At 39.8% G+C, this 27,032-nt stretch overlaps 1 protein-coding gene across 1 annotated transcript in view; it reads right to left on the bottom strand.

Annotated features, from left to right (window-relative positions):
- Positions 1 to 24,626, bottom strand: part of FAM168A (family with sequence similarity 168, member A) — a 54,401-nt gene extending 29,775 nt beyond the window's left edge. Inside the window, 1 exon segment of the mRNA XM_014540442.1 lies at positions 24,539 to 24,626. Within this exon segment, the coding sequence (XP_014395928.1) occupies positions 24,539 to 24,608 (70 nt within the window). The 5' untranslated portion in view covers positions 24,609 to 24,626.
- Between the last annotated feature and the right edge of the window lie 2,406 nt (positions 24,627 to 27,032).

Below are 27,032 nucleotides of genomic sequence, written 5' to 3'. Positions count from 1 at the left end.
TCTATAATTGAAACTTTGTTGCCTTTAGTGGAGGCCACAGCCAGCCAGGGCAGGCAGGAAGCTTGGCTTCCTCCATCGCCGGGGCAACCAAGCCTCCTGCTTGCTCCATCTCCGTGGCTGCCAGCTGCCATCTTGGTCCAGTTAATTTGCATATAGTCGCTCTGATTGGCTGGTGGACGTGGCTTGGGGTGTAGGCAAGGTATGGTCAATTTGCATGTTTCTCTTTTATTAGATTAGATCATTGATCCATTTTTTGTATTAAGTGTGAAGTAGGGATATATTAATTTTATATTCTGCCTTCCAACACTTTAACATTATAAATATTTTCCCATGTAATTACACATTCTTCAAAAACATTTTAATATCTTTTGTCCCATAGGTTTTGGATTGTTGTGTTTTCATTGTCATTAGTGTCCAGGATGTTTTTAATTTCTTCTTTGATGTCATTGGTAACCCAATCAATATTTAATAACATGCTATTCAGCTTCCAAGTGTTTGAGTATTTTGGGTTGTTTTTATTGTAGTTTATTTCTAACATTATGCCATCGTGGTCTGAGAAGAAGCTTTTTATGATTTCAATCTTCTTGAATTTGTGGAGACTTTGCTTGTGACCCAATATGTGGTCTATTTTTGAATATGTCCCATGAGCACCTGAGAGGAATGTATATTCCATGGCTTTGGGGTGAAGTGTTCTGAAGATGTCAATTAAGTCCATCTGATCTAGTGAGTCATTTAGGATTGCTGTTTCTTTGCTGATTGTTTGTCTAGCGGGCTTATCCAGTGGTGTCAGTGGTGTATTAAAGTCCCCTACTATGATTGTATTGTTGTCGATCTCTCCTTTGATATCTTCCAGGAGTTTTTTTATGTATTTGGGTGCTCCTGCATTGGGTGCATATATGTTTACCAGGGTTATATCTTCTTGTTGTATTGATCCCTTTAGTATTATGAAGTGGCCTTCCTTATCTCTGGTTATGGCCTTCACTTTGAGATGTATTTTGTCCGATATAAGTATTGCTACCCCAGCTTTCTTTTCCTTTCCATTTGCCTGAAAGATATTTTTCCATCCCTTCACTTTCAGTCTGTGTGAGTCCCTTCTAATGAGGTGGGTCTCTTGTAGACAGCAGATGTATGGGTCATGCAAAAACATTTTAATATCTTTATAATATTCTATTATGTAGCTATATCAATGGAATTAACCATTAACTATTTTTAGATGTTTAGGTTGTTTGCTACATTTCTTTATTATACATAAGCTATGAGAACCTAAATAAATCTTTAGCTGCACCTCTAATTATTTATTTAGGAACCAGTTCTAGAAATGAGATTTCTAGGTCAAAAGACAGCTAATTTTTTTTAAAGACAGCTATTTTTAAAGCTCATTCATTCAACAAATATCTGAGTCTCTATTCCATGCCAGACACTATGATCCCTGCCCTCATGGAGCTTAGATTCTAAGAGGGTGTGAGAGGCAGTGGATAAAATATAAACAAACACAGTCTTAAGCGCTATAAAAAAGAAGGGCAGGATAAAGGGCATCAGAAGTGCAACGGTGCTGAGGGTGGGCATTGCAATATTAAATAGGGTAACCAGCATAAGACACATTGAGAAGGTAAGATTTTCACGAAGACTTGAAGGAAATAGAGTTAACCAAGCAGATGGCTGAAAAGAGAGCATTGCAAAGGAAATAGTCAGTGCAAAGGCCCTCAGTTCTGAGCATAGAGGAAGAGCAAGGAGACCAGTGTGGCTAAGTGGAATAAGCGAGGGGGACAATGGTAGTAGTAGAAGTCAGAGTAGATAAAGTAGTAGAAGTTAGTTCATGTAGGGCCCTATAAGCTGTAAGAACTTCAATTTTCACTCTGCGTGAAATGAGAAGTCATCATGAGATATTGAGCAGAATTACAACATGATCTGACTTATGTTTGAAAAGGGTCATTTTGATTGCTGTGTTGAAAAGAGACTATAAGAGGGGAAGCATAGAAGCCATTGTAAACATCTGTCATCAACAGAAGATGGGGCTCAGATCAGGGCTAGAGCAGAGAAGGTGATCAGAAGTGACATGCTAACAGTCTTCACATACTTTGTCACACTGCTTTCTAGAAAGACTATCAATCTACACTTGCACTAGCAATGTGTAAGTGCCTGTCTCACTGCTCTCTGTAGTTTTTAAATGTCATTGGTATTTTGACTGACCATGAAACGTTGATCTTAAAAGTCAAAGATTAAATCCCTAAATCCTTAAAAGCTTCTTTGGGATTTGTAAATATTGAGCTTTAATAGTGTATCTTTGTTAATATGCCTTTCCCTAAATCCTTCCCAGTTTCAAAGAAAATTAATCTCTCTTCCCCAGACCCCATTCATTTTCTGATTTCAGAACTGAGGCAGCCAACTTGTTGTCACTTAATTAGCAATGTGGAGGTCTGCCACTTCTCTAGAAGGAAGTCAGGGATTTAGGCTCTAGCTGGTTTGGCTCAGTGGGCAGAGCGTCGGCCTGCAGACTGAAGGGTTCCAGGTTCGATTCGGTCAAGGGCATGTACCTCAGTTGCAGGCCCTGGTTGGGGCCATGTGGGAGGCAACTAATTGATGTGTCTCTCTCACATTGATGTTTCTCTCTCTCTGTCTCTCCTCCTCCCTTCCACTCTCTCTAAAAATCAATGTGAAAATATCCTCTGATGAGGATTGGGAAAAAAAAAATGTCAGGGATTTTATCTGGGAACCAAAGTGATCCAGTCTCATGCTTGGACTCTATTCAGGTTCATGTGAGAGATTGTGACTTTCCCTTTATGAGCAACTATAGGATCCTCCATCAAGTCTTCCAAGTGGGATTTTATTTCACTCACTTAAATTTGGCAGATAGCATAGAATAGAAACAGTAGGAGCTTTAGCCCAACCCTCTTCATTTTATAGGTGACATCCTCAGGCCAAGGTAAAGGAATGGACTTAGGGCAGCCGTGGGCAAACTACGGCCCGCGGGCCGGATCCGGCCCGTTTGAAATGAATAAAACTAAAAAAAAAAAAGACCGTACCCTTTTATGTAATGATGTTTACTTTGAATTTATATTAGTTCACACAAACACTCCATCCATGCTTTTGTTCCGGCCCTCCGGTCCAGTTTAAGAACCCATTGTGGCCCTCGAGTCAAAAAGTTTGCCCACCCCTGACTTAGGGTCACAGACTGCTGAGGTTACAAGTACCTTAAAGGCCATTTGGTTCACCTTCATATATGGACTAGAGCCTCCTCTACACAGCACACTCATGGGATCATTCATTCCAGCCTTTACATCTCTATTGAGAGTGAACGCCTTCCTTTCCTAAGACGCACCCTCCATTAGACTGCTCCGAATGAAAGTGACTTCTCATACTGCACAAACTCTACCTATAGCTTCTATTCTTTAGAAGAGAACACATTTGAAGACACTTGCATCCCCAATTACAGAACTTATTACACTGTACTTCAGTGGTTTGTTTATATTTCCTATCTTGCCCCCCTCCTTAAACTGTAAGCTCCTTGAAGGCGCAGCTAAGTCTCATTTGTCTGTACACAATGGCTCTTGGTCAGTTCCTCCTTCCCACTTCCTGCCCTGTCAACACACTACCCCCAGCCTGGATCAGCAAGCATCTCAACTCAAATGCAGGCTGGGCAATAGTCTTGTGTGGCCAATAGAGAATATCCCTTCCCTACCACCAACTTCCTCTGCCTAGCAAGGGCATCACAGGTAAGCTGGGCTTCCTCCCCACAACTTTGTTTTGTTTCGAATTTTTTGTTTCCTTGTCCCCAGCTGATATTGCTCATCTTGCTGCTTCTGTTGATGATGATGCTGGCATCTCTAGTGCCTTGCATAGATAAGGTAGAGAATAGGTACTCAATAAAGAGATTACCAGGGAGGTTGTATTCTGGAGCTATGAGAGGTTCAAAACAAAAATAAATCGACAGGGTCCCTGGCCTTGAGAGGTCACTAACTAATGAAGGAGAAAGATAAGCAAACAGTCAGAATGCACTGTGCCAGGCACCTCTTTATCTGACTTAATCTTTACCCTAACTCTATGAAATACTTAGTTCCACTTTAGAGATGAGGGTATTGAAGCTTAGGCTTATCTTACACAACTAGCAGAGTGGAGATAGAACCCAGGCCTGATGAGTGAGAGATCAAGTCCATTCCTACCAACTTCCCCGCCTCTCCTCAAAAAATGAGTCTCCTCAGCATAAACCTCTAGATTTGGCTGCTGTTTTCTTTGCTAAGATTCTTTTATTTCAGCTTCAAAACCTGGGAAAATATGAAATTACTCTAGAGAATCAATCTGGTCAAAGATGGTTCAGTTAAAAAAAAAAAGGCTATTCTGTTCCCACTATCTTAATATAGGTTATGCTCGTGTTACTGAAAAGCATCACACAGGCACTGAATTACAGAGTTAGAAGCGGTACTAGAGGTGACTGAGTCCAATTTGCCACTCAGTACAGAAATACCCTTTGTAATGGCCCACATGGCTGGCCACATGGCCTCTGCCAGCACACCCTTCTAATGGTGGTGTGCCCAAGCCTCTCCAGGCAGTCAAAGCTCTTGCTGGAGAGCTCTGGAGTTTAAGAAATTCTTCAGTCTGAGCTAAAAACCTACCTTATAAGGAATCTAACCCTGAACACCTTTGCAACCACTGGTCCTAGATCTACCCTCACAGAACACATCTCCCTATGCTCCAGGACAACCCTCCAGAGATATGAAGATCAGTTATTCCTCCTGAATTTTCTCTTGCACAAATTTAACAGACCCAATTCCTTCAACTGTTCCCCATTCTGACTGCCCACCTTTGTCAGACTTCCCTTAAAACAATGCCATTTTCCCCTGCCCTGTTCATTCTCCTACAGATGTGTTTTCCCCGATTTTTAAAAAATTGAACTGACATAAAACTCTGGTGATAGGTGATCAGTGAAGGCCTAACGTGACTGTGACTTAATCCAGATTTCATCATTATCCATCAGCACACTCTGCATCTTCTGTGCCACGCATGGTGCTAGGTTGTTTACATAGAATCTTGTGGTCTAATGGAGGGAATAATATAGGTTATTTATATTATCCTTTAAGCAACAGATATAATACATCATCAAATAATGTTTAGATGTTAGTGGAATGCTTAGGAGGGAGTGAAGAACAGGTCTGGGAGAGTTGGAAATGAAGGACTACTCAGAAGAACAAACATTTTATTCTATTTTAAAATATATCTTTATTGATTTCAGAGAGAAGGGAGAGGGAAAGAGAGATAGAAACATCAATGATGAGAAAGAATCATTGATTGGCTGCCTCTTGCATGTCCCCTAATGGGGATCAAGCCCGCAACCCAGGCATGTGCCCTTCACCGGAATCCAATCTGGGACCCTTCAGCCCGCAGATTGACGCTCTATCCACTGGGCCAAACCGGCTAGGGCAGAACAAACATTTTAGTTGGCCTTGAAATGAGTGGCAGGAGTTTGTCAGAAGTTTGTGAGGGTGGGGACAAAGAAATACTAGTATATATTTGTTTCATGCATGAAGACATGAAAATGTATGCCATATTAGGGAAATGGCAAATAGCTCAGTATGTTGAAGTTTACAGCATGATGGGGGGAGCGGTAGGAAATGAAGATAAATGGATACATTGGGGATATATTGTGAAGAGATCTGAATTCCAGGCTAAGGGATGGAAATTATTAATAAATAACAGGAGTCGCCCTAACCGGTTTGGCTCAGTGGATAGAGCGTCGGCCTGTGGACTAAAGGGTCCAGGTTCGATTCCGGCCAAGGGTATGTACCTTGGTTGCGGGCACATCCCCAGTAGGGACTGTGCAGGAGGCAGCTGATCGATGTTTCTCTCTCAATCGATGTTTCTAACTCTCTATCCCTCTCCCTTCCTCTCTGTAAAAAAGTCAATAAAATATATTAAAAAAATAATATAAATAAATAAATAAATAAATAACAGGAGTCTATTGAAGGATTTTAAATTGGGGAGTTTACAAATACTACTCCAGCAGCCATATAAAAAGGGATTCAGAGTGGGTGAGACCAGAGAAAGAGGGACCAGATAGGAAGTTACTGCAGTAGACCAAAGGCAAATATAAAACAGTAACAACTGAATAAAGAGAGAGGGAACTACAAAGATGTTTAGGAGAAAGAGCCTACAAAAATTCATCCTGACAGCAAAATCTCATTTTTATTGCCATGAGCTAAAAGGCTTTGGAATAAGATGGAAATGTTCTAACTGCAGGGCTTATAGGCTTTTTTCTTCTTTTCTTTAATAGGCAGAAGTAAAGAAACTAAATTAAATGGACTCTTGAATTTGTTCATTCCAGAAAAAAAGCCTGAATCTGACTTCCTCCTACTAGCTGGGGGCATGGCTGCTGAGAGTGCCCTGTGGAGAATACAGGTCAGCCAGGCAGGCAGTGGTTCTGTAGCACTGGTCTTACCTGCCCACCGGGCCAGAACTTAAGGTAGCCTGCACACTGGATTCAAGGCCCAGTCACCCAGCCTCCCACTAGTGAGTCCCAGGGACCGTAAGGGTGTAAGTGAAGCCCTGTTCTTAGGGCAAGGCAACTCCCCAAGGAACAAGAAAGGGGGGAATATCAATTATGCTCCAGGATGTGTTGCATCTTGAGGGAGAATTTACCCGTCCAGATAAAAGACCAGCAATCTGTGGGTCATTCACCCTGGCTGAGCCAGAAAGGCTGCTAAAACCAGAGTAATCTTAAACTTGGTATGTCTTTAGTGTAAAAGCAATTCCAGGAGAAAAGTAAATATATATCATTACCAAAAACAAAAAGAATTTATTAGTAGTAAAAGCTAATAATAAAATTGCTCCTAGGTAAGTACATACGGCCAAGTGTGTGCTATTCCTCAGGGGGCAAATTCTTTTACAAATCTAAAAATATCCCCAAAGTTCCCTATCTGCCAGTATGGGAGAAATTTTAATGGAAAGCAGATGCTCTATTCTGTTTCAATCGCCACTCCAGGAGTATGCTGCTGCTGCTGCTGCTGCTTTCCCTCCCCCCACCACCCCCTTCACCCCATCTATAAGGCAGATGGGGAGATACTCAGTACTTTACAGATTGTTTGGTCAATGACTCCTGCCCTCCTGCATTTTTCTTCTAAAAAGAGATAAAAGAGTAAGATGAAATTCTCCAAATTGATTATTTGGTCGGTGAAGCCCTTTCCCTCCCAGGTCAATCCACTCTTTTATTCTGTTTAAAGAGATTTGGTAAAGGGAAGAATCCCGCTCAGATTCAATGAAACATATTGGGATACTTGGTTTTCTGTGTAAAAAAAAAAAGAGAGAGAGAGAAAACGTAGATCCTCACCTCACATTTCTCCAATTCTAGAAAGACCAAAGACCTAAACATTTTTTAAAACACACAAAACTTTAAAACTATTAGAAAAAATAGAAGAATATCAGTTCGATTTTTGGGATTAGAAAGTATTTCTTAGATGAGACCAAAAGGAAAAACCACAGAATGTTAATTTAATTCATGAAAATTTAAATCTCTATGACAAGATGCTATAACCAAAGTAAAAAAAAAAAAAAAAACAATCACAGAGAAAAGAGATTTGTAACATGTTTAACAAAGGACTAATATCCAGAATACAGAATTCATATTAATCAATAATAAGGAAATGAAAATAAGCCAATAGCATATAATCATGCAATTCACAGAATTAACTCAAATGACTAGAGAGAAGGAGAAAAGGAAAAGATGTTCGACCACATTAGTAATCAGCAAAATGAAAGTAAAAGAAATGAAATAAAATTTCATACCAATCAGATTGAGCAAATTTTAAAATTTGACAATATCAGGTGTTGGGAAGGATCTGAAACAATGGGAATTAGTTAAAGCATTTTGAAGGGCAATTTTGCAATACCAAATAAAGACATACAACCTTGCAGTACTGTTTCTAAGTATATATGCTTGGAAAATTGGAATTTATAGGATGGGCAGGATTCTGTCAGAAATACTTTCTGTCAGGCAAAGATAAAAGGATTGGCATTCCCAAATAAAAATCTATAATAATAAAAGGGTAATATGCTAATTAGATGGGACGTCTTCCACATGTCCTTCCTGACAAAGCTGGGGCTGGAGGGAAGCCAGCCAGGGTCCCGGGTGCCTGCGGGCAGCCCAAGGGAAGCCAGCCCGGGTCCCCAGTGCCTGCAGGCAGCCAGAGGAGGGAAGCCCAGGTCCTGGGTGCCTGAGGGAAGCTGGTGCCGGCAGCCTGGGGAAGGAAGACCTACTCTTGCACGAATTTTTGTGCATCGGGCCTCTAGTAACAGTATAAGCAAGTCACAGACAGAAAAACCATTTGAGGAATGACCAGGCTTTTTTCCAAAGTGGCTATACCAGCAGTATATGGGAGTTTCAATTTCTACATATCCTTGCAAACACTTGTTAGTATCTGATCTTTTTTGAAAAAGATTTTTTATTGGTTTTTATAGAGAGAGGAAGGGAGAGAGAGAAACACCAGTGTGAGAATAATACAACCATCAGCTACCTCCTGCATGGCCCCCAAGGGATCGAACTGGAAACCTCTCAGTACATGCAACCAACTGAGCCACACAGGCCAGGGCAGTATCTGACCTTTTGATGACAGCTATCCTAAGGGTGTAAAGTGGTATCTCATTGTGGTTTTGATTTACATTTCCCTGATGACTATGATTTGTTATGTTTAACATCTTTTTATGTGTTTATTAGCCTTTTATATATCTTCTTTGGAAAACTGTCTATTCAGATTCCTCTTAGTTGGGTTGTCTTTTTATTATTGAGTTATAAAGTTCTTGATATATTCTAGATACAAGTTCTTTATCAGACAGATGATGTGCAAATATTTTATCCCATTCTGTGGGTTATCTTTTTGCTTTCTTGATGGTGTCTCTTGACACACAAAAGTTTTAAATTTTGATGAAGTCAAATTTATTTATTGTTTTCTTTGGTTGCTTGCACTATTAGTGTCATGACCTTGCCAAATCTAAGGTCACAAAAGACTTACTTCCAAGTTTTTTCTTAAAGAGTTTTAATAGCTTTAACTCTTACATGTAGTCTCTGATCTATTTTGAATTAAATTTTGCATATGATGTGAAGTATGGGCACTATTTCATTCTTTCATTTGTGGATATCCAATTATCCCAGCACCATTTGTTGAAAAGACTATTTTTCCCCCACTGAATTATTTTTAGTATCCTTATTGAAAATCATCTACTGTAAATGCAAGGGTTTATTTCTGGGTACTCAATTCTATTCCATTAGTCCACATGTCTATCCCTATGCCAGAACCACACTGCCTTGATTACTGTAGCTTTCTAATAAGCTATGAAATTGGGAAGTTCTCCAAGTTTGTTCTTTATCAAGATTGTTTGGGCTAGTATGGGTCCTTTAAGTTTCCATGTGAATTTTAGAAAAAGCTTGTCAAAATCTGCAAACAATCTTGCTGGGATATTGATAGGGATTGTGTTGAATCTGTAGATCAAATCTTTCAATCCATGAACATGGGAGGATTTTCCAATTATTTAGATCTTTAATTTCTTTCAACAATGTTTTACAGTTTTCAGAGTATATGTTTTATACTTGTTTTGTTAAATGTATTCCTTTGATACTTTGATAAGTATTGTATTCATTTGATACTATAAATAAAATTTTCTTAATTTCATTTTTAGTATTACAACTATATGGAAATACAATTGATTTCTGTTTTGTATATTGATACAAATTAATTTGTGTATACGCACAATTGTTTTTTTGTTTTGTATCCTGAACTTATTTATTAGTTCTAATATTTTGGTGTGTGGATTCCTCAGAATTTTCTATATGCAAGATCATGTCATCTACAAATAAAGATAGTTTTACTTCTTCCTTTCCAATTTGGATGACTTTATTTCATTTTCTTGCTCAAATGCCTTGGTTAGAACCTCCAGTTCAGTGTTCAATAGAAGTGGTCAGACTTGCCTTGCCTTGTTCCCAATGTTTAGAGGAAAAGTATTCACACTTTTTCTATTAAGTGTGATTATAGCCACAGGTTTCTCATTAATGTCCTTTTTCAGGCTAAGGAAACTCCCTTCTATTTGTAGCTTGTTGGGTTTTTGTTTGTTTCTTTGTTTAAATCACGAAAGGAAACTGGAGTTTGTCAAATGATTTTTCTGTGTGTATTGAAACGATTATGTGGTTTTTCTCCTTTACTCTTTTAATATGGTGTATTGCATTGACTGATTTTCCTATTCTAAATGGATCTTGCACTCCTGGGATAAATTCCAATTGGTCACAGTGTATAATATAATCCTTTCTATAAGTTACTAGTATTTGCATTTATTTGTTGAGAATTTTTGCATTTATATTCAAATGGGATAATGGTCTGCAGTTTTCTTTTCTCGTGATGTTTTTGTATCAGAGCAACATTAGCCTTACAGAATGAGTTAGAAAGTGTTCCCCCCTCTTCTATTTTTTTTTAAGTCAGGTCCTTTATGTCCCAATTGCATTTTTTAAAAAATATATTTTTATTGAAATTTTACAGAGAGGAAGGGAGAGGGATAGAGAGTTAGAAACATCAATAAGAGAGAAACATCCATCAGCTGTCTCCTGCACACCCCCTACTGGGGATGTGCCCACAATCAAGGTACATGCCCTTGACCAGAATCGAACCTGGGACCCTTCAGTCTGCAGGCCAACGCTCTATCCACTGAACCAAACCAGTTAGGGCCCTCTTCTATTTCTTAGAAGAATTTGTGGAAGACTAGTATTAATTCTTATTTAAATGTTTCTAATAACTTAACAATAAAGCTGTATGGTCCTGGGTTTTTCTTTGTGGGAAGTTGTTTATTTTTTATTTTTTATTACTAATTCTATTTGTTATAGGTCTATTCAGACTTCTGTTTCTTCATAAGTCAGTGTTGGTAGTTTGTGTCTTTCTAATAATTTGCCCATTTCACTTAGGAATCTAATTTGTTGTCATACAATTGGTAATCCCTTATAATCCTTTTTATTTTTATAAAGTCAGTAGTAATGTCTCTGGTATCATTCCTGAGTTCAGTAATTTGAGTCTTCTTTCTTTTTTTCTTGATCAGTCTGGATAAAAGTTGGTCAATTTTGTTGATCTTTTCACAGAACCAACCTTTGGTTTATTGATTTTCTCTATTGTTCTTATATTTTTTAATTTCATTGGTTTCTGCCTTAATATTTATTGCATTCCATTTACTTGCTTTAGGTTTAGTTTGCTCTGTTTTTCTCACTGTGTTATGGTAAAAGGTTAGGTTGTTGAGTTAAAATCATTCTTTTTTTAAATGTAGGTATTTATAGCTATAAATTTTCTTCTAAGTACTACTTTAGCTACATCCCGTAAGTTTTGATATGTTATGTTTCATTCATCTCCAAACATTTTCTAATTTCCCTTGTAATGTCTTCTTTGACCCATTGGTTATTTAAGAATGTGTAATTTACTTTCCACATAACTGAGTTTCTCAAATGTCTTTCTGTTATTGATTTCTAACTTCATTTTATGTTTTTATTGATTTTAGAGAGAGAGGAAGGGAGGAGATGGAGAGGGGGAGAGAGAGAGAGAGAAACATGGATGTGAGAAACATTGATAGGTTGCCTTCCATGCACACCCTGACCAGGAATCGAACCTGCAACCTGGATATGTGCTCTGACCGGGAATCAATCCCATGACCTTTCAGTGTACAGGGCAATGTTCCAACCAACTGAGCCACAGTGGCCAAGGCTAAATGCATCTTTTTTTTTTTTTAATATATTTTTATTGATTTCAGGGAGGAAGGGAGAGGGAGGGAGTGAGATAGAAACCTCCATGATGAGAGAGAATCATGGATCGGCTGCCTCCTGCACGCCCCCTACTGGGGATTAAGCCTGCAACCCCGGCACGTGCCCTTGACTGGAATCAAACCCCGGGACCCTTTAGTCCGCAGGCCGATGCTCTATCCACTGAGCCACACCGGCCAGAGCTAAATGCATCTTTTTTTTATGCTCAAGTTGTTAGCACTCACTTTTACACGCATTTTATCATGAGGCCTGCACCCTTACAGCCTTTCTTTCCCAGTTGTGGGCTAAAGGCAAGAAATCAAACATTTTTGGAATGTGTATATGTTAAATGTTAATACCTGAGTGACTGCCTTCAAACGTAAGTTAAGTATACAAGTAGTGCTCAATTCAATTAAAAATTCACATGAACACTTAATGTGTTCTAGGTGCTACAATAAATGCAAAATGAAAGGACATAATCCCTATCCTCTACGAATTCACCATCTAATGGGAGAGACCAGCAAGTACAAAAGTAACTCTGGTACTAGGCCTCCTGGGTAAAGGCTATCACAGAAGGAGATACAAAGTGTTGTAGGAGAACAGGAAAAAGAATTTTAGCATTTACTTTAGTTTCCTGTCCAACCTGGTCTGGCTTTTGAAATGCAAGTTAGCTATAAGAGAGACCTTAAGTAGAGAGTTATTTATGTCCAGGCATTTATCTTCCCCTATTGTTATAATTCAAACAAGTAACACTGTTGTGGACATTGAGAGCAAGTGTCAAACTAAGACAAACTGTAACGTGTTACAGAAACACCACAGGTTTTATTTATGGGCAGATCTACATTCAAATCTGAGCTCTTCTAATTATTAACTCTGTAACTTTGGGCAAATCACTTCAAATGTCTCAGTTCTAATGTTTTTAAAAATAGACACGCTCTGCCCTGGTCAGTGTGACTCAATCAGTTGGACCATCATCCCACACACCAAAAGGTTGCAGGTTTGATTCCCAGTCAGGGCACCTACCTAAGTTGTGGGTTTGATCCCTAGTCAGGGCCCTTATGGGAGGCAACCAATCGATGTTTTTCTCAATCTCCCTAAATTCAATAAAAAAAACATATCCTAAGGTGAAAAAAAAAAAAAAGACAGAGTCATTAATCTATTGCTTGGTAAAGATTTTCTGAGTCCCTAACTCTATGTCAAGATCAGTGCCTCTTTTTATTTTTCTTATCTGTACATGGGTTGGCTAGGAGGGTAAGCAGGGCAGTTCTGAACTTGCTTTGTAGGTTCCCATCTAAACATTCCTATCAAGAGTCACAAGTTTTCTATTCTGGCCCTTCTGTAGTAGTGATCCTAGTCCAGTAAGAACAGGGGCGCCCTAACTGGTTTGGCTCAGTGGATAGAGCGTCGGCCTGTGGACTGAAGGGTCCCGGGTTCGATTCCGGTCGGGGGCGTATGTTTTGGTTGCGGGCACCTCCCCAGTGGGGGGTGTGCAGGAGGTGGCTGATCGATGTTTCTCTCCCAACGATGTTTCTGACTCTCTGTCCCTCTCCCTTCCTCTCTGTGGAAAATCAATAAAATATATTTAAAAAAAGAAAAAAAAAGAAGAGGGGCTCTGAAGGCAGGCAAATGTGGATTCAGAAGTCAGCTGTACCACTTACCAGACATGAAATCTTAAGCAAGTCTCTTTACCTGAGCCTCAAGAATACAGGAATATCCTATACTGTAGGCTAAAAAAATTAAAGAAATAGCATGCAAAATGCATAGCATAAGTATTTGGCACAGAGTGCTAACTATTTCAATAAATGTTAGTCCCCCACCTCTACCCCTTTCATTAAAAGTTCCCTTTTGAAAATGGCTGTTTGCCCATGGATTTTAAGGCATTTAATGAAAAGTTTCTAGAGCTTCAATCATGTCCCTTACCTTCTTCCATTTCCTCTCCCTAACAGGGCATGGCTCCAGGTGATTAGGCCTATTGCCATTTGGCCAATCACAAGCTGGACAAAAGCAAGCTCCTAGTGAGCATGGCTTTTTGTGGAAACACTAAATCAGTCACTGTGCTTTGAATACAGGTAATTTGTATACTGTTGTGTGTATATGTGTATTTATAATCTTTTGTGCACTGTAAAACATTCTTGTCCCTTTTAAAAATTTGTAAATAAAAGTGTCCCCAAGCTTTTGCATTTTTATTTCTCATTCACCTTCAGTCTATTATTTTTGCTTTGTGCTACTGGTTAACAGTGGGGGTTAAAGCAACCCAAATATCTACCAATAGGGCATTATCTGAAACAAATCTAATTTTAAGTGAGAAAACTGAGGCTCTGAGAGGTTAATTTACTTACAATTATATAAGTGACAGTTAAGATGGAAATCAGATCTATCTGATAAAGAAGAATAAATGTAGGGGAATGGTAAACTCTATTTCTATAAGTTATTTTATTTTTTACTCTTAACACTAAGGAGGCATCAGATCTTTCTTTGTACAGTACAAATTATGCTGTACACTCTATTGGATTGAATTAGAAGGTGCACTGAATTATGGTTAACTCATTGCCTCATCATAACAGCTGAGTAATTAGATCAATCTAATTTTCTGAATTTTATTGCTTGTTTTATTATGGCCTATAATCAGTTGAAATTACAATGGGAAGTTCAAGAATCTTACACAAAGACAACATGAAGAGGAAAGAATATCTCCTAACTCTGAGTAGCTGGATGATCCCAGGCAAATTACTTAACTACTCTGCACCCGTTTCCAAATCTGTAAAATGGGAATAGCATTATCTTGCCCTGTAATTACCAAGGTGTATTTAGTTCAGAAATCCCAGCACTAGGAAAAAGGGGGATTCCCCAAGGTTATAAGAAAATTACCTGAGAAACACATGCTGGCCTCAGTGCTCCCAAGAACTCAGTGAAAGGCAAGACCATGCAACCTGTCTCTTAAGCCAGAGAAAGCCCAGGATAAATCCAGATTCCTCCTCCTCCCTCACTCCTCAAATCCAATGTCAAGTCCAAACTTACTCACTCCTATTCCACAAATAGTCAATATCTACTGTATGCCAGATTCTGTTCTCTCTAAAAATGTCTCAAGCATGTCCTCTCCATCCCAAATACCACCCCTAGTTCAATACTGAACTATTTTAAGAGCCTTCTAACTTACCCTCTAACCGCCATTTTCTCTCTCTCCAATATATCTTCCTCACACAACCAGAGAAATCTTTCAAAAATGCCAATCTGGTGGTCAAGTTCCAAACTAAGATAACAGTTGTTGCCAAGGATAAAGTTCCAAATTTTTCAGTATGCCCTCCAAGTCTGGCCACTATCCATGAAGATGTCCTATTTCCTTTCTTGCCAATCCTGGCCTGGCACATTACACTTAACCAACACCAAATGCACAGCTGTTCTAGCATACTCCATTCCACTGCTCTGTTTCCATGTCACTGTTCAGGCTGTCCTCAATTATTCAATTGTCCTTTCCTTGCCTTTCACTTCATTTCCTTATCCTCCCTTGACCTTTCTCTCTCCAGGCTAGATTAGGGATCCCTCTTAGCTGGCTTTTCTTATAATTCTTATCAAAGTATATTTCCATTTTTTTTCAAATATGCATGCCCCAATTTGGTGTATCTAATATCAGTCCAATGATGACCTTCTAGTTGTGGTGTTCTTTGTTCTTACATGGCCCAGATAGGGGCTACTGCTTGGGTTCTCCCTGTCCAAACCTATTCTTTTCAATTTCCTTCCAACCCTAATCACCAAGTCTGTGGCTGATGCCATGTGTCTGACCAAGACAGACTCACCAGTTAACTACCATTTCTCTGCTGACTCAACTCCCAGTGCAGAAAAAGGAGCATAGAGCTTAGGTTCAGATCTAAGCTCTAATCCCAGTTTTGCCATTTCAAAATCTGTGAATTCAGGCAAGTTATTACTTCCATGGATTGAACTTCAGCTTCCTTTTATGTAAAACTAGAGGCCCGGTGCACGAAAATTTGTGCACTTGGGGAAGTCTCTCAGCCCAGCCTGCATGCTCTCACAATCTGGGACCCCTTGGGTAGAGTCCAGTCCGATCGCAGCATGGCTCTGGTTCCCACAGCTCCCTCCTGCTGCCGCACCACGGGCGGCCGGGGCCCACAGCTCCCTTCTTCCACCGCTGCGCCGCGGGGGGCCAGGACCCAGGACTGACTCCCACAGCAGGCCGCCAGGACCCAGGACTGACTCCTGCCATGGGCCGCCAGGACCCAGGACTGACTCCCACCACGCTGACCGGGACCCTAGCCTGGTGTTTGGTCGTCTGTCCAGATGTTTAGGTCGTGATGGACCCTGGCTCTTTATATATTAGGATGGAATAACAGTTACTTTGCAGAGTTGAGATGATAATAATACAGTAATAAAAACAATATTGTTACTTAGTAGTAAGTATTTTGCTGAGCACTTTACATGGATCTTATTTAATCCTCTCACCTCCTTCATAACGTAGGCTCTACTATTAACTTTATTTTATAGATGAGGAAAGCAACTAGAGAAGCTAATTAACTTGCCCAAGCCATTGTGATAGACCATGAGCTGGCTAACCCCACACTCATCCCAACTCACTCTGCCCTTTGACTACTGAGGTTGGAAAAATGAAATACTTTCTCAGCCTTCCTAGCACTTAGGAATAGCCAGGTGGCCCAGTTCTGACCAATGACATATACACAGAAGTCTCCTGAGGGAATTTTAGGAAAGCCTTACCTTCCTAGTAAAAGAATGAACATTACTGATGTTCCACTACAACCCTTTTTCCTACCTTGATCATAGACACGATGCCTATAGCTATAGCAGCATCTTAGATCAAGAGGGAAAAGTCAGGAGTCAGAGGACACTGGTCTTGAAATCACTGACCCAATAAATAAATACCACCTGCCATTGATCTCCAGATTTCTTTTTATATGAGAAAAATATATCCCTTATTTGTTTAAATTACCATTAGTCAAGTCTTCAAGTGGTATCTTCAGGCACTTTATAAGTGATATACAGTAATCAAATCGAGCTAAGATTCAAAACTAGGCAGTCTCACCCATTAAGTTATATGAGAAACACTTACCACTAGATCTGGTAGGGAATAGGTACTCAAATGATGAAAATAATTACAATAATATAAATTACTCAACCTTCTTCTTTGAGGCTCCAAGCTCATAGGCAAACTCAGGACTGTCAGCATCCTAAATCACAACAGAGTTGCATCTTTTAAATACTGTGCCCAGCCTCTTCTCTGCATTTCTAAAGTCAGTTCTCCCAGCTTAGAGTCAACACTAAGGAGGGATGAGGGAAGGAAGGTCTGGAGTCAGGTCTTGGCTATTAACCCCTACCTATCTCATGGGACCACGAAAACTCCAGGCCTCCCACCATGCAGACGTAATATGACAGTTCAGGGAACTCAGCAAAAACTTACAATCATGACTGCACTTGTGATACAGTGAAGGCCCAAGCTTCTCTCTGACAGCCAGAGACTTTTGGAGGTAACAAGAAGTGTGGTTTTGAGCTTAAACAAGACCAAGGATTATTGATTTTTCTGCCTCTTTTCTGCTGAGAGCAGTAATAGCAAAATTTTGATTTAGACACTTAAATTCAAGTACCTCCCCTACCAGCTGAGCAATTTTCAAGTAATCGTAGTTTTGACCTCACCCAACATGAGTCCTTTAAAGCCCATTTTGGGGGCCAATTATTTGGTTTTCCTAAGATGTGCAAGGAAGAAGATAGGATTGTTGACCATCTTCTTGAAACTGTAGCTTCTATTCCTGTGTCCAGGGTTTAGAGCTGCCTACTTACAGACCTCTGAATCTATCTGAGAAAGGGTCTTCCACTCCTATCATAGCTGACACATGTGTCATACCGAACACGTGGCTTCTGTTTCTAAAGCTGTTTGGAACTCAAAAGGTATTTTCCATAGGAATTATGACATTCATGAAGGCAAGAGTCCCAGACAAGCACATAGAATTGGGAGAGAAGAAAAAGCCTATTTATTGAACACTTACTAAGTAATACATATGAGCATCAGAATCATCTAGGGAGCTTATGAAAACACAGATTGCTGAGAACAACCTCCAGAGTCTCTGATTTAGTAGGTCTCGGGCAGGGCCCAAGGACGGCATTTCTAACAAATTCCTAGGCCTGGGACTACACTTAGAAGCCACTGACTGCTATAAGGTATAAATCAGTCACTGAGACTGTGGAAACTCACAACTAGCCACCTTCAGATGTTGGAAAAGACTCTCCAACTCTAAGAAGAGATTCACAATACCATGAAATTAATCTTGCTTCCAGTCTTTTAAAAACAAACAAACAAACAAACAAACAAACACACAAACAAACCCAAACAACCCTCTCCAACACTCCCTGCCCCTCCTCCCCTAAAAGCCAGTAGTGACAGGTTTCTTCGTGCTTCTCTTTAAGGACCAGATTCCAAATACTTCAGGACACTGGGCAATGCCTGTGGGTCTTCAGAAGAGAAATTCTCTTAGGCGCTCTAGGCAACACACCCTGGAAGAATGGACAAGCCTACAGTGGAGGTTCACCAATCTCCCTAAGTGTGCACAGACCACGTTAGCTGCTACTAAGAAAAGAAAAATATTTAAAAGAATGATTCTCAAGGTTTGTCCAAAAGACAACTGTGCTCACGACATTAATGATCAGGGGTGAATGGGTACAAGGATGGAGAAGAGAGAGGGGATGAGAATGTATACTAGGGGATGAGTAGAGAAACAAAAAAAACCAAACAGATAATTCTGAGATACCGGTAAAGGCAGCTTAGGAGCTGTCAATGGGATCCAGGTGGACTGAGACACTGATTCCTTAAGCTCTCAGGGTATCTGGGAAGGAAGTGAGGCACAGGGGCTCCTGGGCAGCTTGTCTTTTACCCAGAGTTCTCTACAAATATCATTTTCTGTGTGGAAGCACTGGCTTACAGCTAACCGTGGATCACGGCTTTAGAGAACAAAAGCATTTATTCTAAACTCTGGGGTTACTTTGCCAGAGATTTATGGACTTCTGAAAAGGCTTCAGTATTAGGGGCCTAATCATTTATTCATTCAGCCAATCGATATTCACTGAGAGTTTACTTTGTGTTAGGCACTGAGGATACAGTGAGTGCCTGCAAGAGCAATGAGTGTTACAGAAACATAAACAATTATAAGGCACCAAATAATATAAACTAAATGTAACTTAGTGGTAAGAGCATGAAACATCCAAATTTAGACTTGGTTCTGGCTCCTCTGCTTTCTGGCTCTGTGACAGGAACAAGTCTTCCATTTTTCTTGATTTGTGTCCACATATATTAACACTTGGATAATAAGGATTAAGTAAAATAATGATGACACAGTTCTCAAACTGGCACAGGAACCCATAAGAGTACTAAACAATACAGGTACATGAAAGCCCTGAAATAAATATGCTGCACTTTTTTGGGATGTTAATAATAGAATTTTGAAGATAAGACATAAATTTCAAATAAATTTTAACCTTGGAGTACCTACTCTGGACTATTCCCCCATCAATGTAGGAATGAATTCCTTCTCCTCTGATGTCAGATACACTTGGGTAGGAAACACTGCATGGCTGACGATGCATGCTCACAAATAGCAACCATTACTGTTAATGATAAATAGCTGTTATTATTAACCCATCCACAGCAACAAACTTACTCTGCAGTGCACGGGCATAAGAGGGTGTCCTCTTTACCCAGGCATCCTTTGTTTCTAAGCTCTGGACTTCTTCAATTCCTGCCCCCAAACCCTATAATTACTTGGGAAGTGGAATTCCAGGTAGCAGGCTAATTCTGTCCCCAAATGCCAGGGAGTTGTCTTCAAAACACACAAAAAAGAAGTTCCAGCACTAGTAAAGTTGCTAAACTCATCAACCTCCTGGCCTCCCCTGGGGCCTCGGCTGCCCAAGCAGTTAACCTACAGGATAGGAACAGTCAGTCCAATCACAGACCCAGTGCCATCCTGACTAGCTCTGTCTTATTTAAAAAGCTCTTGGAGATCATTATCTCCTTAAAGTCTCATAAACAAGTGATAGGTAGGGTAGGTGTTATTTTTCCTACTTTATAAAGAAGAAAACCAAGGCACTTGGAAGTAAAGTGAGTTGTTCAAATTTAGTTAGAGGCAGAGGCAGGACTCAAACTCAGGTCTTTTGACTTAAAAGGGGGGAGAGGCACTCTCCCCACTACATTAAGCAACAAAAATCATTCCAATGAGAATCTGTGCAGCATAGCCAAAAGCTCTTCTGGTTCTTTATCAAGATCCCACCAGTTTTCAGCTATATTCAGGACCACTAAATTATATCTCAACTGACTAAGAATCTTAAGTAACTAGTAAAAAATTAAAATAAATTGCATGAGAATATTTAGCACGAAAAGGAAACTCACTCACAGGTGGTGGCTATGGCTATAACTGCCCTTTCACAGGAGAATATTTGTGAAAAGACTTCCATGTTTCCTACTGATCTTGCCAAGAACGTCAGGAGCTCTGGGGCAAGAAGCCGAGGGCTGACAGAAGGTACTGCCACAGGAGGAAGGGTTCTGAGCTTACCTCATCTTCCCTGTTTCTGATCCTTCATTAATACGAGGGATTCCAAAAAGGTACACAGAAAATGGTGTTCAAGAAGAAGCAAAAGAAATAGATTAAGGAAATGAGTGAGCCAGCTGTTTTATATAAAAAAAAAGAGATCTAACAAAAATTTATAATGTCCAGAATGTTAAGAGCTGGAAGGGAAATTGTTAAACAACTCATAGCCCGACCGCACCACCCCCCCCGAAAAAAAAGATTAAAAAATAAAATAAGTAACTCATAGCCTGAATGGGAAAGTGAAGGCAAGAGAGATATGGCAGGATTTGCCCAGTATCTTGCAGTCATTAGTAGCAAAACCAGACCTGTAACTAAGACCTCATGCTTCAAGCCCAGTTCCATACTTGACTTCTCAGAAGCCTTTCTTGACATCAACCTCTGATAGAGTTGTGGCCTCTCCCCTAAATCCACCATGTTTCCACAGCAATCTGTACATCTATTTATTATGTTAGGTTCTTGGAATACAATGGCACATCCCTCTAAGATAACTCTTACCTTGGTGTACTATAATTGTCTCCTTATAAGTCGAGTCCATGGAGGGATTGCTGGCCAGGAACAGGCTTCTAGCTCCTCAAAGGTGAGGCTCCCTAGTCCTAGAAATTGAAAAGATAATCCTCTTCCCTAGCTTATCACTGGGAGCTGTGAAAGGAGCACTTTTTTTTTCTTTTAGATTTTTTTGATTATTTTTTTTTTAATCCTCACCTAAGGATATTTTTCCATTGATTTCTTAGAGAGAGTGGGAGAGAGAGGGAAAGACAGAGAGAAATATCGATGTGAGAGGAATACATCAATTGGTTGATTCCTGCATGCACTCTGACCAGGGCCCAGGCTAGGGAGGATTCTGAAACCAAGGTGCCCTTGACCAGAATCGAACCCAGGACCCTTCGGTTCACAGGCCGATGCTCTACCCACTGAGCCAAACTGGCTAGGGCAAAGGAGCACATATTTTAAGACAGATCAGCTTGCTATAATAGAAAACACATATAAAGACCCAAGTTCAAATTTTTCCTCATCCTTTAAAAGGTATACTATACACTGGCCAAGTCATATGATCTGAATTAAACTACCAGTTTCTTTAACTGTAAAAAAAGTGTACTATTGAGTTTATGATTAATAATATTATAATTAGTATATATATGAAGTACCTAAAATGTAATTGTCAAGTACTTTTTAACATAATCATTACTGTTACTAACAATAAATGTTTACTGTAATGTACTGTATTTGGCATTCCCACTTGGATCTTCTATATCCAGCAACGTGAAGGAAAAAATAACCTGAAAATTTGCCTACTACATAACACCTAGAAAAACTTGATCAAACAAATACTTTATGTTATCTAACAAATATAGGCAGAGTTGAGACTTTAAGAAAGAAAAATATCTCAAGGAGTTAAAAATACAGAGGAAACTAAAAATCAGGCCCTCTCTTAGAGAGCTTGGACTGCTTCAGGAAGGTTTTCTGGTCTGGGCAATCCAAGGGCTTGCTTTTCAAGTCACAGAGTGTGGAACATGAGGCTTTAGGCCTTGGAGAGGCCCACTTTCTCTAATTCAAATTCCCCTGCATAAAGCTGGGACCTTAGAGAATATCATATTGTCAAAAATAAATAAATAAACTGGCTCAAAAGTACAAAGAGACAACAGGAAGCTTAGGTTAAAAAAGAAAATTTCCTTAAGAATTTGAACCTTGGCTTCCACCCTCGCTCCTGAGCAGCTGGCGGGCACCACAGATGCGGCTGGCTCAGCTTCGTTTCCTCTCCTTTTTCTCTCCATTTTCCTTCTCCTTCCCCGGAGGAGAAAACAAATAAAGAAGAGCAAATAGCCAAAAAAAAAAAAAAAAAAGAATATGAACCCTTGGCCTATGAAGATTGAATTTATTCTAGTTGTGTGTTTATACTACCTGTGTGGTCCTAGAATCTCCAGCAGAGAAATCAACTTAAAACACAGTTCCAGGCTGATAATATTTCTTGGTGATTAGTAGAAACAAAGGCAACCCGTCCTCTCTTCCTCCAGAGAAGTACTAATCACATTTAATTCTCATGACTACTCTATGAATTAGATGATACCATTCCCACTTAGAAAAGAAAAATTAAATTTAGGGAGGTTTACCAACTTGCCTAAAGTCACCTCACTATTATGTAACAAAGCTGGGATTTGAACCTGGTTGTTGTTCATTCAATCGAAACACATTTACCTAGTTCTACTATGTGCCATGCAAAGACAGATCTATTCCCTATCAAATATACCACACTGCCTAATCTTCTTCGTGCAAACAATTAGATAAATGCAACTATTTTCTTCTTTCTCAAGTTTAGCAGTTCAGTAAGAATGAATGCAGTCAAGAGTCCAAGGAAACCCACAGGATTACTCTGGGCTCTGTTTCCCAAAGCAGCTCAGTCCTCTTCTGGCAAAGGAACTTGGGCTGCTGAACACTCTGAACTGGAAAGGGAGACAGCAACAGGCTCCCTAAGCTAGTGAGGCATGGGGTTTTGCCCAGTGGGTCCTTGTTACTGGAATTAATTTTATTAGAATAAATACACAGAAGTTCAAAGAGAAAATGTTTAACATTAAGGCAGAATTGGGATAATAAAGCTGTTGTGATAAACACAAACATAAAACGTTGAAAGTTAGTAACGACCGCTACAGTTACATCAGGCTCAACCTCCAAAATATTTCTGAATGTTATTTAGGAGCATTGAGAAAAATCCTGATTTACAAGTAGCTGCAAATGTTAGCAGTATTTTAAAATTAATATGCATTCTTAGAAGCTTAAAGTAACAACATTGATCATCTTATGTGTATGTGTGCTTTATATAAATAGTTCTAAATATTTTTAAAATATAAGATAATATATTTGAGGAATTTCTGAAGCACCCTTAGTGCTCTCTCTTATAGGACAGTTGGAACGACCCAGGAGTTCCCTGAGATCCCTGACACCAAGACCATTATTAATCTACTTTTTGAACTTCATTTCCCACTTTTCCCCTTTTCTACTCTTCACTCCAGCTAACCTCAAGTACTGACTATACCTTGAGCAAACTTTCTTACTTCCACGTGTTTGTTCATACTGTTACCTTCACCTTCGACTTAAATTCATGATATTTTTGAAGGCTCATTATATGTTAAGCACCATGCTAGCAACTTAATATATATTTTCTCACTCACTTTCACTACCATACATCCAACCCATCTTTATTTATTTGTAAATCATAACAACCGTTATTAAGCACTTTGTACCAAATATATGCTGAGTGCTTTACACTAGCTCATTTAATCCTTACAGCAGCCTTATGAAATGAGAGCAATATTATTGCTCTCATTTTATAATGAAAACACTGAGGCTCTGGAAGGTAAAAAACTTGCCTAAGGCCAAGTAAGGGAGAGAATGCTTCCTGGAAAAGTGCTATCTGGGCCTCAAGCTGAATTCTTGAAGAATAAAGTGAAGCTGTCAGGAGACAACAGCATTTGAGACAGAGGGACAACACGCACAAAGGCAGAGAAGTAGGAAACAGTTTGGTATGCTGTTCAGGGGGAAAATTAATCAGCCTTCACAATCAGCAGACCTGGGCTCAAATACCTATTTTTATTTTGTATTGTAGCCTCTTACTGTAACTATGACTTTCTCATCTGTGACATGGTGATGATAAGTACATTACAGAAATGCTTTAAGATTAAAGTGCCCAGTCCTGACCAGGTGACTCAATTGGTTGGAGCATCGTCCCATAAACCAAAAGGTTGCAGGTTCGATTCCTGGTCAGGGCACATACCTAGGTTGTGGGTTCGATCCCCAGTTGGGGCACATATTCGAGGCATTCGAGGCAACTGAGTTTCTCTCTCACATAGATGTTTCTCTTTCTCTCTCTAAAAACCCATAAAAACATATCCTCAGGAGAAGATTAAAAAAAAAAAAGAAAGATTAAAGTGCCCAGCACAGGCCCAGGCCCATAGTAGGTACGCAATAAATGAATGTTACCTCCCTTCCTTTCCCTTAGCTGACAATTCAGTGAGCATTAGTCTCAATAATGTGATTTCCATGTCCACTGGACGCTAGACATATCTCCCTTCTACAAGTTTGCAAGCTTTACCAAACAAACCTTCTGGAGGCAGAGTACACCAAAAGTCATTCAGCAATTTATTTGGCAATGCCCTTAACCATCATTTCTCAAAATGAGAGCCATTCTCATACCACTCACCTGTGTAAGCCATGTTCTTAGGGTTGCCATAAGGAGCCCCAGGCTGCACGGGGCTATACACAGGGTTCATTGTGGAAGACTGAGGATCCTACAGAAAAACAAAGAAAATAGCATTGATTATTAACTGTTCATTCTCCCTGACATCAGTTTCCTCCCTATAATCTTCAGTTTATAGTAGAAGCAGGATTAAAACAAAAAGCCATTTGTTTGTAGTTGGCCTTCTGCTAGACACTTTTCCCAATATACAGATGAAGATATTAGGAAACAGATAACACTTGCCTAACGTCAACCCAGGCCATTGTCTCTCAGCCAGTACTAGTCCCACTATCACAGATGACTCTGTCACTAGCATGCTAACCCCTCTCTTGCTGTCAACATCCTGATGTAAAATCAATCAATTTAGCCTCTCTGAGGTCCATTTTAATTCTAAGGATGCTAGTCCAGGAGCTGGGAAAGGGTACACTTCTATTCCCTAGGGGAGCCCGAGTGTCTGATGAAGAGCACACAGACTTCTAGAAGGAAGAGTAGCAAGTGTCTCATCCACCCTTAGCATCTGCAGAGGACAAGATACTAGTTACTAACAGCTTTGGGGGGTAAAAAAGGGAAATTTATCACCATTGATCATTTTAATGCAAACAAGGAAACACAGCCAAGACCTCTTTCAACATTTATTCAAGGGAAAGAAATAAACTTGGAAATTTGTGTGTAATAAGTACCACCTGCACAAGTGCTCTGTTAATTATCTTAATGAAGCACATTCTCCATTCTGATTAACGGAAAATCTGCTATTAAGCTCTATTAGCCAGCCAATTTGTCCCACCTTGTTTAGGGAACCATCTTTGAAACACAGGCCAACACATGTTTGAAAACGTACATATTATTTACACTTCATAAAAATGAAAAAATTCCCTCCTAACTAGGCTCACATGATAGATGGGCAGTTTTTTTTTTTTTTAGGTCATTAACTTTTCCAGTACCACCTCCAGATAGGAAACAGTCAAATGTTGAAGACAAGCAGTCAACAACTGGCTTGATAACAATTGCTCTGCAATTAATTAGTTTAGTTTGTCTGGGTTCTGTAATGAGAAGTGGAGAAAAGATGGGTTCCCAAGGAGAGGAAGCCGAGGAGGTCAAATAGGCAAAGAGGAAAATGCCACTGGACAATTTCTGAGGATGGAACTTCCTGAAATGTACCCAATGTGCAGACCTGGCACCTCCCCACCACCCCCAGGGCATCAGACATTATACTACCACAAGTTGACAAACTGAAACTAAAACAATTCGATGATGAAAGTTAGGAGATTTATATCTCAGCACAACTTAAGGAAAAAAATATTCTTAAATCCAGAGTTATCCTAGAATACAGCCAAGTAACTCTCTCTAAATAAAAGCACTCTCTTGACAGGGTACTGAGAGAATTAAGAGAGGTCACAGATGTTAAAACAACATTGCAAAACTGTAAAGTTACATGCAGATGTAACTGATGATGGCAGTGATGTAGCAACACAGACTACCCATACACTTCCAATGCCTTGGACCTCTCCTCTATCCAACCAGTTCTCTGCTAAATAAGCCAGGATAAGGACGACTGTTAATATGCTAAGCAGCACAACTGGCCCTGTAAACGTCTGAGCACTCTCCTACTGAGAAGACTCTATTTTGCTGATTGGACAAAGTATGAAATTGCATTTTATATCCGAAGAAACTCATCAGCTTTGAAACTGGTCTCCTGCTGCTCCAAAATAAGGGCCACGGTCTCAGAAGGAGATCATGCCTAGGCAGCACTCCACAACAGCATCAATTCCCATCCCAGCTAATGTCTGACAGAAATGAGGTCTGCCAGGGGCTCAAAATTTGGAATAATATGACAGCCACTTTGGGGGTGCTGCTTGCAAACAGACAGGGTTCCTGGCTTTCAAGGGAAGGTCAGCCTTTTACAACAGAATCCACACACTGTTAACAGTTTATGGGCCAGTTAAAAATGAATAGGAAGATCACAAGCTCTGTGATCAGGCAGATTTAGGTTCAAATCCTGAACTGCCACATATCAAATGTGGGACCACAGGCAAGCCCACTGGCCTTTCTAAGCCTTGGTTTCCTCTAGCCTCAAAATAGAAAAAAAATAACGCATACTTTGTAGTTGTTGGAAGGTATTTTTTAAGACAGGTTCCTTTACATATAGTAAAACTTACCCATTTTAGGTATACAGTTCTATAAGACTTGAAAAATGTATGCAGTTGTAAAAACGCAACTACAATCTACACTAATAAAAGAGAAACATGGTAATTGGCGTACGACCGCTACCCTTTTCATTGGCTAATCAGTGAGTATATGCAAATTAACTGTCAGCCAAGATGGCAGCCAGCAGCCAGGCACTGAAGCGAGCATGAGGCTTGCTTGCTGCAGACTCCAACGTTCACCGCCTCACTTGCCGGCCTCTCAGTTGCAACTCTAAGCAACTATATACTATGTTGCAAATAAGAAGGTAAACAAA

The sequence above is a fragment of the Myotis brandtii genome, unplaced genomic scaffold (genome assembly GCF_000412655.1).
Source record: "Myotis brandtii unplaced genomic scaffold, ASM41265v1 scaffold244, whole genome shotgun sequence".
Taxonomy (NCBI): domain Eukaryota; kingdom Metazoa; phylum Chordata; class Mammalia; order Chiroptera; family Vespertilionidae; genus Myotis; species Myotis brandtii.
Note: the sequence above shows the minus strand (reverse complement) of the source record. Positions and strands in the feature narration are given on the sequence as shown.